Source organism: Triplophysa rosa, linkage group LG1 (genome assembly GCF_024868665.1).
Source record: "Triplophysa rosa linkage group LG1, Trosa_1v2, whole genome shotgun sequence".
NCBI classification, from domain to species: Eukaryota; Metazoa; Chordata; class Actinopteri; order Cypriniformes; family Nemacheilidae; genus Triplophysa; species Triplophysa rosa.
Window position 1 is genome coordinate 16,102,083 of NC_079890.1, and position 13,600 is coordinate 16,115,682.

At 37.8% G+C, this 13,600-nt stretch overlaps 1 protein-coding gene across 2 annotated transcripts in view; it reads right to left on the bottom strand.

Moving 5' to 3' along the window:
- Positions 1-13,600, bottom strand: part of rorab (RAR-related orphan receptor A, paralog b) — a 44,386-nt gene that overhangs the window by 11,708 nt on the left and 19,078 nt on the right. Inside the window, exon 2 of one of the 2 annotated variants that reach the window (XM_057333748.1) lies at positions 8,053-8,082. In XM_057333748.1, coding sequence (XP_057189731.1) covers positions 8,053-8,082 — 30 coding nt within the window. Of the gene's footprint in view, positions 1-3,635; positions 3,826-8,052; positions 8,083-13,600 lie in introns of those variants that run through there. The other variant, XM_057333755.1, reaches the window with a different exon arrangement.

Genomic DNA, 13,600 nt, shown 5'->3' on the forward strand with positions numbered 1-13,600 from the left:
TTTACAAGAGCCATATACTATAGTTTCAGACAAATAGGAAGAAAATCTATTCCTCTGTTACTACAACATATACATTCTACACAATACAAGAATTTGGTGATGTTTTACTGATGTAGTCCGGGTGGAGGTTTGTCCATTTTGCCTTTCATTGTTCATTTCAACTATGCCTACATGGGTGAACAGTAGAGGTATAAGGTAAAGGTGCTTCAAAATGTTCTTTGATGCCATAGAAGAACCTTTTGGTTCCCCAAAGAACCTTCAATATCCGAATTATAAACAAGATAAAAGAGTTGGTTCTTCAAAGAACCTTTGGCTGAATGGTTCTTCTATGGCATCGCTGTGAAGAACCTTTTAAGCACCTTTATTTTTAAAAGTGTAGCTACACTTAAAAGGATGCGTTAATTATTAACACATAGTTTGTGTTATTCTATTTAACACACCATGTGTCAATTTAACACATGTGTCGTTTTGTGTTGATTATGCGTTAAATAAATAAAAGGGAGAGCACAAATTGAGTTTAAAGTAACACAAAATGTGTTATGTGTTATTATTTTTCGAGAGCACTGTTTCAGATGTAACATGTAGCTTTTCATTTAAAGATCGCGCATCACAGGCAGTTTCTGCCAATCTCATATTAATCTTGAGTGCTTATACAGTAGTATTGCATACGTCGTATCTTCGAAGAGTTCGATCAAATTTATAAAAGAGAGATACAGCTGTACGATTATTTCTGGAAAAACACGAGCTGCTAGAGGTGGGACTAGTGGGGAGAGTGGGATGGAACTACAGCACTAGCAAGCAACACTGTCGTGATCCTGCCTCTCCTTGTCTTGGTTTTCAGGTCTTGTGGCAGGATCATGTCAGACCCATGTGTTTTATGTGGAGAGAAGGGCATGGCATTGTTTTGATTTTGTAATGCCATGCTCTCTCTCCGGTGTCGCGTCTTCTAGCCCCGCCCCCTTGTATCTCCGTCAGCTCCCATTAGTGTTATCCCGTTCACCTGTCCCGTCATCTTCCCGCTTGTTTTCCCATTAGTCTTGTCACCTGCCCGTCTCCGTCCCTGTGCAATCTCCCCTCGTTAACGTTTCCCTACTTAGTGTCTCTGTTTCCCTCACACCTTGTCGGTTCATTCCTTCCTGTCTCCCGTATCCTGCGTGTTTTCCTGCCCGTGAGTCAAACCGTGGATTTACTGTTTGGATTACCCTTGTTTCCCTTCGTGTTTTGGATTACCCTGTTCCCTTCGTGTTTGCACTATTATTTATTATTATAGTTTCCTTGGACCTTCCTTGGACGCAGCGCAGATAACCCTGATGGTAAGCGGGTCTCGCTAGTTAGTTGGTTTGTGGGCGGGCTCTTTCGCCTTGCCGTGCTTTTGGCCAATAAAAGGAATAGAATTAGAAAAAACACAAGTTGGAGTGCTGGGGGAGTGTATCAAGTACAGAAATACTACGTCATATGTCCAACTCCTTTTTTAACAAGTTGACCATGTTAAGCATGAGAAGCCTGCACGTTTAACAGTGTAAAGAAGACAGAATGCATGACATAGCATGATAGCTCCGCTTTAAGGACCGTATTACAAAAGATATTGGCATGAATAAAAAGATATGTACATGCTTCTCATCATAATCATTCTCATGTAAACGATGCACATAATGTGTTCAATAGCCCTTAAAGGGATAGTTCACCCAAAAATGTAAATTATGTCATCATTTATTCACCCTCATGTCATTTAAAAACCTGTATATGAACACAAAAGAAGATATTTTGAGAAATGTGGTTTTGTGTCCATAAAATGTAAGTCAGTTGGGCCCCAATGTTGCTTGGCTACCAACGTTTTTTTTATAATATCTTATTTGTGTGCTGAGGAAGGAATCAAGATCAAATCAAGTCATGTTTGCACAGTTTTGCATGTCTGTACACCTTATTTGACCTCATCAAACTGCACTACAGCAAACCCTTTCCTTTCTAGACATCAGTATTAACATTGACCATTAAAAAACGTTATAGTCATTTTTTTGTCTGCTTTACAGACAAAGCACCAAAAACGTAATTACTATTTGTGTGTGCAACCCACAAACACGCACAGGTAGCAACTCTCACATGCACACTCGCAGGGCTTGTGTTTGCAAGTGTCGCTTCCTCCTCTTGAGATTGTGGTTTAACATGTTTGGTTTCTCTCCTGTTGTGAAAGTGCTGATCTTCTGTCTATGTAGGAAACATAAAGTCAAAGCCTGCAGACACGTGCGCGCGCACACACACATGTAGGCGTGCGTGTGTGTCTGTGTGTGTGCGTGCGTGCGTACACACACACACACACACACGCACGCGCGTGTTCACTCTCCCTTCCTCTCAGCTTTTGGGGTCTGCTGTAATCTGTTGATAAGACTGACTCACATAGAGTTGAGATAAATACTTCATCATAACAAAGAGAAAGAAACATTCTGTCGACATACAGTAGTCTCAAACTGAAGTGCACATTATGCCACCATTTATCGAAATCTTTCAGTAAACACTTAGACATGTCATTATTTACTTATCCACCAACCATGTGTTCTCTCAGTACTCTTATTATGTGTCATTAGATAAAAATAAACAAATTAAAACACATTTTGATTGCTTAAATTCTGATGCGTTTCTCAAGCAAATTACTTTAATCTGACATGGAATTAGTCCAATGTGTTCTTGTGCATTAGGTTTGTTTGTTCCTGGTGTGTCGGATCAGGTTAAAGCTCTGCCTTGTTAACCTCTTCTCACAACAATGTCAGCAGGTCAGCCAAGAAAAGATGTTCTCTCTCTCTCTCTCTCTCTCTCTCTCGCTCTCTCTCTCTCTCTCCCAAACAAAAATGATCACCAATAACAAAACTCCTATTTCAAAGCGGTGTAGGACACATCAGAAGTGTTAAAACAATATCTAATAATCTTTCTTGTACAGTACAGCCCCTATACCTTATCACTAATAGATAATGACAGCTGCCAGCAAGACTTTGCATTTCCCTTGTATGCGTATGTGTGTGTGTGTGTGTGTGTGTGTGTGTGTGTGTGGTGATTCAGAGTGGGGGTGGGGGGGATTAAGTAAACACGGCCTATGGTGAAATAAACAGCCAGGCGTTCCTATGGCAGTCCACTTCTGCCTGAGCCATAAATAGGTCAGTGGAACAACATTCCCCAATCATCATGGCAATATTCCCATGCCGTGCCAAACAGCCAACATGGCCGCCCGTGTGCGAGCTGTCAGAAAATGCCATCGTATCGTATCGCATCACTCTCGGTCAATACACTTACCGACTTGTTAACTCAAGACCACTGCGGTCTCGCATCTTCTCTTACATTCACACACAAACAAACATGATGTTTGATGGCATTTCCTGCGCTCCCATAAATCACGAAAGAGCCAATATCTACTTTGCGATTCAAAATTCAAACAAAGCATGTAAATGAAGATGCAAAAGAGGGCTCCAGACAGCCCGCAAGTCAATTCAAAAGCAAAACAAAGACATGTTTACCATGCGAAGCAGCTTAAAACATGAAAAAAAATGGCATAGCATCTTAGAAAAACAGCATTGAGATTACTCACATGCTCACTCCTACACGCACACACTTTCACGGTTTAACCCAACTTGCAAACACTTTCCTACCTTTCATGGCTGTGATCATTAAGTACATCCTGATGCTCTGTGGCCATGCAGTGGACACTGACTGGTCTTTAGACCACGTGCGGGTTTCAATTCAGCGTGGAGTGTGTGTGTGTCTTGTGCTGTTGACTAGAGCGCTGCTCTGTCTGTCTCTGTCTCTGTCTCTGCCTCTTCTCTCTAACGCATGAGAATCCATGTGACCGTGACATAAGGGCTAAACCGCTTTCTTCCCGCCCCCTCACGCTCTGAGCGACAGCTGTGTCAACCAATAGAGGCTCAGTGAGGGAGTTTTCAGTTGACTGTGCATTCGTTTTAAAGGGCTGGTACTGGTTCACCTTGCTTTGCATTGTAACATGTTTTTCTTGTAATATTTACAGGAAGCTACAGGAGGGGAACATGTAAAGCCTGCACTTTATGTTAACAGCGTGAGAGCAGACTGAAAGTGTGTTTTGTTTCTTCTTCTTCTTTAAAGGGGTCATATGACACGGCTAAAATGAATATTATCGTTTGTTTTAGATGTAATGCAATGTGTATACACGATTTAAGGTTCAAAAACGCTGTATTTTCCACATACTGTGCGTGCAGATTTTTTACAAAGCTCATCGCTCTGAAAAGCGAGGTGTGCTATGATTGGCCAGTTAACCAGTGTGTAGTGATTGGACGAATACTGCAAGTGTGTGACAGAAATGTAACGCCTCTTACCATATTTGGAACATCAGGTTTCAACGCAATTGGACCTTACTTGCGTATACATTTGGGCGGTCTTAGTCAAATCATACCACTAACTGATGTAGATTTGTGGGTGTGTGGTTACACGAGGCGTTTCAGACAGGTCTGAGTGAGCATTCGCTTTTAGATAGAATGCATCTTTTGTTCCAACACTTTAATTTTTGCAATTTTACGTGTCTAATACATGCATGGGCAGCTTACAGTATAACACACCAAAGACACAGAAAAACACGTATTCGCGTCATATGAGCCCTTTAACAGGCGTGTTTGCATGACGCATAGGGCATGTGTTGCCTACAGTCGGCCTTCGGTTCTCACTTCTTTTACACATTTATGAGTATTTGAAATGAACTTATATACATATGGTATATAAGAAAAACTGTTTAGTACTGCTTGACTGCAAGTAACTTGTTAGTGCGTGTGTGTTTAAAAGGATAGTTCACCCAAACATAAAAATCCTGTCATCATTTACTCACACTTGTCACTTCAAATCTGTATGACTTTCTATCTTCTGCAGAACACAAAAGAAGATATTTTGAAAAATGTTGGTAACTGGAAAATGGCGGTACCCATTAACTAATGGGTGCAGCTGCTGTTCGGTTACTCACATTCTTCAGTACTTTATTCTTCAGTAAATGACAGAATTTTCATTTTTGGGTGAACTATCTCTTTAATGCGAAATATGGCGACCATAAGCCTAAAGGGCGATTTATGGTTCTGCATCAGACCTACGCCGTAGCCTACGCAGAGCCGCATACCCTATGCCATAGCCTGACGTGCACCTCTCCCAAAATGTAACAACGCGTCAACTCGACGTGGACCCTACGCGGACCACAAGCACTGTGATTGGACGGCTTGAACCTTCCCTTCAGGTCAAAAAACTCCACGATAGCGTCAGGTTTACTCATACGCATTTCCGATTGAATTATCTAAATAAATTACGTGTTTTTCTGTATTTAACAACTTGTTTACTTGCCGCTATCACTGCTAAATGCTTTTTAGACTGCGTACACAACAAACCGCTTCTTCTTCGGCTCTTGTCTTGGTTACACAAGCAACACGCCTGTGGACACTGACACCTAGTGACCAATGCCTGTCTCTCAACAAAAACCGACGCAGAAGTAAAAAACACGTTTAAATCAATGATACAACAATTACAGCTGCAATCTGTATTTTTTGTTTCAGCAAATACATAAAATTCACTGATAAATTATGATGTTGTGAAGGATTTTGCAGTAAATGTCAGAAATTTGACTTCAACTCATGTAAAGGTATGTACTTAAAGTAACTGCAATTTTATGTTTTAAACAGTGATGGCAGTAGAAAGCAAAAATGGCAAATTGCAGCTTTAATCAATAATAGTGATGGAGGTAACTAAATTCTGAATTATAATAGAATAAATATATCTTGTTTTGTTTTGAATATATTAAGTCAAACACATTTCCTGTTGGTATGACCACATTTTTTTATTTATAAGACTGTAATAATATTGATGTCACAATATATATATATATATATATTTTTTTTGCTGAGATTCGACATAAAAATGTATATTAGATAACTCACAAGTATTGTCTACTTTTAGATAATACTATTTTGAATCAAAGGGACTTTGTCTCATTAGACTGTGTTCTAATTTTATGTGAAGCTTGACTGACACAAACAAAAAACAGGATTATTTAAAACAAACAAAAGTGAAGCATCAGTGCATAAACAGCATTACATTATTTAACAAATAATTTTTTATAATGTTCAAATGTTTAGAAATAGCCAGTACACACATAACTGAATCCAGTCAGTTGAATTCTATTGTAATACTGCACGTTGCAACACCGTTTTTCATTAAGACCTGAAGTTACACAATGTTCACACCAGGCATGCGCGGCACGTCATGACAAGTTTGACTAAATCACACTTATTATAATCAACAAATCTATCTGTCCGGTGTTGGATAGGTTATGTATTTTATATATCATTATATAAATGGTATGTTCGAATCTTTTATTGTTTAGAGTGTACTGCTTAGCCTTACAAACATATGTAAACTGTATTTTATACATATTTGTTCATCTATATCTATATGACATATAGCATATAAAAGAGTATAATACACAAATAAATAAACATACCGTATAATTATATGTATATTGAAATTAACCAACAGCCTCTAGATATCAGCATTGGCTATTGAAAAACCAGAATCATTATTGTTTTGTCTCCATTATACAACTCTATACATACGGCCATCAAGAACACAGCAGTGATTTTACATTGCAAGTGTTTGTCTACAGGATAACTGGCGTATTTGGAATTGTATCCATTTGTGCATGCGGTATGGACAGACGCGCGTGCATGTAGCCTTCTACAGGTCTGGGTGAATCTGAGGGGAACAGAGCCATCTGAATGCTAATGACCTGGCCAGAACCCAGCACAACTTACACTTATCCAATACCCTGTGCTAAAACCATCTCTCAGAAAAAGCCAAGCAAGTAGCATGCAAAAGTGCCCTTACACTTCTCACTAAAATACAAAACTTCTACGAAAAAAATCTGCATTCAACTTACGAGCTCAGAGCACTTGCTGTGTTATTGTAAATAGTCTAAATGCTAGCATCTAAAGCTCACTGCTTCTAGAAACATCTCCCACATGCTATCCAACTGAGGACTGAATTGTTGAAATAGAGATGCTGGAGCTGTTTCTGCACGTCTCATGTTTCACAGGCATGACAGCAGCGGGAGGACGGGGTTCTGGTGTCTGTGAGATTCTCATGGAGAAATATATCCCAGTGTAGTCCTGAGCTCAAGCCTCCACTGGGTTGGGTTGAACTTAGCAAGACAAGCTAATACATGCACCCAGCTGGTGCTTGTTTGCCTGCCGTCTCCAACGCAAACACCAAAACACACACGCACATGTACAAACACACATGATGTGCAAACACCCACGGTGACTCAATTACACAACGGAATGCATGAGCGGAAATTGTCTTTTATTTCAGAAGGGCCAAACAGAACCTGAATGCAATATAAAACTAATGGGCAGCCCAGTATTTTTTAACACTCTTCTTCCAGTATCTTCAAGCACACAAGGGACATCTCAGCTAGTAAAGGGGATTTCATATCATTCAGTGCACAAACAGGAAGTGTCTGCTGGTAAACCACAGAAGCATCCCACTGGTGTGCAGATATTTTCAAGAAGTGCCTCTCACCTTGACCCAAGTTTTTCTTCTAATGTTTTTGGGTGTGTGTGAGTTAGTGTGTGCTGTGTGAGAGGAGGTGAGAAAGATCAGTTCAACCTCAAAAACACAACTCTATAAAGTGGTATATGAAGAAACAGCATTGCAGCATCTTACAGTAACTGTAACACCTATACGATTTATAAGAATCATGACTTATTAGAAAATAAAACCACATTGAAGAAGTGATGGGAATCGGTGGGACACGGCACTGTTTATACCAAGGTAATTATTGTCATCTGATCTGTGCTTTCTTGAACATCAAAGCATGCATCTAGTCACTTTCCCTCTGAAAAGTGAAAAAAGACTTGAGGCTGTTGAGAGTATCAAAATGAGTGTCAACATCCTGTTTAGAACTTCAGTGTCTCTAGCCATTTAAAGCATTCTAATTTTTACACATGCTGATGCCCTTAAACATCAGTGGCCACGGAATGTGTTTTTACAATAAGACATACTTACATGTGTGTGCTTTCTTTGCTGGGGATACATCTGAAAAAGACAAGAAATAAAACATTAAACATTAAACAGAGCATCTGGCTTGGGTTATACTGCAAAGCAAAGTCACAAACATGGTAAATAAAAATCACGTTTTAAGGTCTAAAATAAGTATTTTGGTCAGGACTAAAGTTTAAGTGTTTTTTATTATTATTGTCTCCAGTGAATTTATTGTATTTACTAACATCCTACCTAACATATTTTTGTTCCAATGAAAAAAATCCTATATACTGTAGATCTAAAACATTTACTCAAGGATGAATAAATGATTACACAATTTTCATGTATTAACTTTAAAATGACTCTTTCAAGTGTTAATTAGAACCTTAAAAACCTTGAAAATTGTGAGGTTCTCTTCTAGCTTATCTAATCAATTTACACTGTTAAAAACAAAGTGACCTTGTGTGTCGTTTTCTGCTTTCAACTGAAAAATGTTTGTGTTTTGCTCGTATATAAGAAATATATTTTAATAGAGAAACATTAGTCTTCAAATGCAAAATAATAAAACATCAGGGCCCACGTAGGGTTTCATAGGGCTGTGCAATTATTCATAATTGATTTTCAATTTCAATTTCAATTTTGGCTTCCATGCAACGATTATGAAAACAATAATCAAGGTAAAACGACTATTGTGTTTTCTGTTTCCTTTACAATGGTTCAGGGCTGTGGCATGTTTCGACAGACATGTTGAATGTAGTTTATCGAAATGTTGAATACGCGTGTTTGGGAATTTTCAGTAGCAGTGCACAGCATTTTTCATAATTTATTTTAATGTCATTCTTTTTTATTATTGTGTTATTTATTTAAATATATACATTGATACTTTATTGTATCTACGTTTTACAAGTTTTTCCTTATTCAGCTGAATCTGTTGTTATTTTATTAGTAAGTTTATTTACTTATCATTTAATAAAGTCAATTTAAAGTCAGTGCTTAACCGTATTAGATAACTGTGTTATTAACATTGGCCATAATATCTGTGATTATAATTTTTATCATAATCCAGCAGACCTAGTATACAGCCTGGTCTAACCCCAGCAATAATCCTAAAATCAATAGCCGACTTGTTGCAGTAATGTCACACATCACCTGATGAATCGGCCAGACTGATATATTGCTTAACCACTAATAATGAAATAGCGCAAATATACAGCATAATGTATGCAGTCAAGTGAAAGATTTTAGGGCACTCTGTAATCCCAAACCATCATATGCCCTTACATTCAGTGCAGCCCAGCACAGTCAATCACCATTAATCCATCCACTCCCTTTAATCAGGTTTATTGTACTACAGCCAAGGCAGCTATTGTAATGCAAAGTGTCCATCTGAGAGAAATACAATCTAACATGTCTTACGATACCGTCGAAACAAGATACAACCGGTAAATGGTGAATGCCAATCAACGTAGCATTAACAAGCAATCTGTGCCAAATTCATTTCCATCTGTTTGTCAATAAGACTCCCCATTAAAAAAATGAAATCCAACCTAGGACACCAATCAAATGAGTTAAAGCTATAACTAATTTAACCTTTTATTATAATATGTGGTTAATTAACTTCAGACATTCCAATTTAAATAAAGGTTGTGCATGGAATTATTTTGCCATGCATGTGAAAAAGATAAAATCTCTGTGTACTCATAGTATGTGTAAAATGACTGAGGGTTCTTGAGCAAGAGCTTATAGCCTCTTGATGCTTCAACCAGTATTTTCATTAAACTGATGAGAAGATCTTTCTCTTTTCTTAGCTCTCTTTCATTTTCAGCTGGACCAGAACAAACGTTCTGGCTTGCTGCTTTTGAAGAGGCACATTTATTATTCCTCTGCAGCTGAAACAAGAATGATGAAAAGAGAGGAGCTGACTGCGAACCTTTATTTATCCATCTATTTATGAAATGAAACAGGAGAGGCGTGAAGAAATCCTTCCCTCTTTGTCTCCTTCTCATCTCTGCAAGGCTAAGTGAGAAGAAGCTTCTGATCTGATGATGCTCATCGGCGAAATGACAGCAAATCTCCGGCCGTTGTTCTTTCCACCCATTTCTAATTGGTTTAACTCCTCGGCCTCAGTGCTGAGCAGCCTCCCCCTGTGTGTCTTTGTTTCTGTCTGTTCACATTGAAATTTCCCTGTAATTCTCCTTCCATGCTGCTGAGTTTAGCTCCTGAGAACAGAGAGCACGTGGACGTGCATGAAAAAATGGCTGGAGGGTTGAGCGGATTAGACTGTAATAATGCTGAAACGTTACGGAAGGCAAAGGTCAGACATATGGGTTTGTACTTTGTACCCTGAAAAAAGTACAGTACAGTCTATCTACAGTATATGCATATACAGTATATTACAGTATGCATACTGCAATAGTTTGCAAGAGTAAATTGAAAAAAATGGATAAAGTTTTAGGTTGATGCAGATAGCTGGCGAGACGAAGACTGATGCTTTCTTTCTCCTGAAATAATGCAACATGTTATTTATATAATTTTAATGTTTTTTTAATATATTTGATTATAGTTCAAGTATATATTTTAATATATTTAAAACTTTAAGCATTTTCCTATTGTGTATTGCATAATGCATTATAAAGTTATCGCATACCATATTTTTCACACACTACACTTACTAAATACCGGCACATTAAACAGATTTTTGATTGAATTTTGTAGCATTGACCTCAAGACTGAGAGGACAAAGCTCAATGGATTTTAAAATGTGTGTCAGTTGGCGGGACGCGGGGGCATACTGGGTTATTCAATTTTTTAGGCTGGCTTTTAGGGGAGAACATGTGTGCTTTCTGTCTGTTTGAGGGATTAGTCAATGTGGGATGGCACAGAAACTGCCCTCGGGATGAACGTAAAATTGCTCACATGGTGAATCACACCATACTAGTTAAACCAAAGGTTCAGGCATTATCTAATTGTAACTCCAATAAAGCTTGTTTACATTCTCAAGGGGACAGACGGCTCTTCACATCTTTAACTCACAACTAAAAGGCCTGATTACTTAACTCTCTGATATTAAGTAAAGCCAACCACGACTTCAGCTCATGTGATTGTTATAGTCTGAGTTCTGGAGAGTTGAATGGGTTCATGTGAGGTTGCTTGAGTTCACTCATACACACTGAGAAGCTTTCAGGCCTCTGCCCACTATCAGAGGTAATAGATTGTCAGAGTCAGTTGGTGTCAGAAACATAATGAGAGTTTGACACAGTGACTCTATAAACCGATTTAAGTGCTTATGACTCACACTCAACAGTTGGACTATCCTTTGAAACAGATATGATCATTCAGGTGAGGTGACTGTGTAAAGGGTTAGTTACAAAGAAAACGGTCACTTAAATATTTGAGATTTTTATCCTGGAAACACTGGGCAATACAACATTTTATTCATTGGTCAGGCTTAAAATACTGGGCTATTTTGCCACAAGCTGGGAATGTATTCTCAGCAAGTAAAAGAATCAACGACAAGATTTAAGATTTTTATTCAAACAGCTTTTTTATTTAGGAAGCAGCAGTAAATGTGTGGGACACACTTGTCGTAGGGCTATAAATACTTCAAAAGACACATCAAAACACCAAATCCACCATCAAAAAGATGTTGCACACAGACAAACAAACAAAACAAATCGCACAACCTTATGTTGCTCATACAACTCTATACTGCTAAAAGAAGACACTGTTGCATGCCAAAAATAGACATGGAATATCTGTACTTCAAACATTTGATGTGCATAAATTTAAAAAGACAAATAATTTTTTTTTGAAAAATATGTAGTGACTAGCAACCCGGAATTAGTACCTATTTTACAAACACAAATCATTTCAAATATATACCACAAATTTAAAGAAAGTGGGACATTATGGTTAAGGTTAACTATGGAAAATCAGCATTTGCACCAAAGCATTCCACATTCCACTAAATATCGCCATATAATACTAACATTCTCATACTAGAACATATTCTGCTCTTTTGGGAAAACACTGATCTAATTCTTTCTGTTTCTTCTTGTCAGAACAAAAGAGGTACCTCATTCAATGCAACACTGGGGTCACAGGGGCCAAACGGTGTCAAATGTTCACAGGACTTTACTTAGACATGCTCATTTAGACTATGAGATGGAACAGTCGTCAGAAATGCAGTGGTAAATCTCCTTTCTCTCTCTCTCTCTCTCTCTCTCTCTCTCTCTCTCTCTCGCACTTGACTCTGTCATGTCTTATTTTAAACTCTTAACTCTGCTGGCATCAGCAACTGTCAGTTACAATGATGACTGGTATTCTCTCCAGTTTTAGATCACACTGATATCTCCGACAGGCTTTACACATTACACATACAGAGCTCTAGTGTGGGCTGTACACACTCCCTTGAGCGCAAACACACACACATGCACATACCGATAAGCCCCTGAATTTATCAATGTCAAACACAAATGGGGCAAAAAACATAAAACACACTGATTCAAATACAATTTTGATTGGATGAGCAACTTTTTAAGTTGTTGCTAAATGCACCTGTCACCAGATTCTATATTAATCTGCCAAACTGCAATAATGCTTGGTATCTGTAAACAGCCTTCAGTTAATATTAATATTGCTGCAGTTAATATTGCTCTTGTCACTGAAAAAAGCCACAAGAATTAATCGACAAAACAAAACAAAATAAAATCTCATAGGGTAAACATACCTACTTAGCTCACCAAAATATACATTAAAACATTTTTAGTGCACAAGATTTTGATTTTAATGCAAAAAGTTCTATTCAGATAAAATATGAATCTCTCACACAATAAAAAAGACAAAAAGCATTGACAAAAGCATTTGAATTAAAATATACATCATTAAATGCTAAAAGTCTGGCTGTGCGTATTTGGTACATTTATGTACCCTTTAAGCACACCCCTGTTCCCATTAAGCTCACATCATTTTTTTAATAAAAAAAATCTTGTTTATTTTAAACAACCTTTTTAAGGAATAATTGAAATATGTTTTATTTGAAGGTACAGAGTCAATCACAAAAAACAGACCGCTAAAATAATTTATATTTTAATATTAATGTAATTTTTTCACTGGGTGTTTTTTACATTAAGATGTAGAGAACAGTAAAACACAAACATGACTTTAGCTGGGTCTACATACCACAATTATGTAGTCTCTCATTAAATGAATGTGAACTTATTTGTATCTTATGTGAACTTATTTATATTTTTTGGACAGACCTGACATAGATGAGATATGGTTTCTGATGGCTCCCTCTTTGAACAGATAACATGCCTCTTTCATCACTGGGCAAAAACTATGTCCATCTCGATTTCGTCATCTTGATGTATAAATAATTTATAAATAATTTGAAAACCATGAAAGTGAAAACCATGATGAGCTTAAAGGGAGAACACACTGAGCTAGGAGCTTAATAGGAGCAAAAATGTAGGGCTGCCCCCAAATAGTCGACTAAACGTTAGTCGATGTGAAGGAGGCTTGGTCGAATACGTTTTCATTGGTCGGTTAGTCGCGAAAATGAAATAAAAAA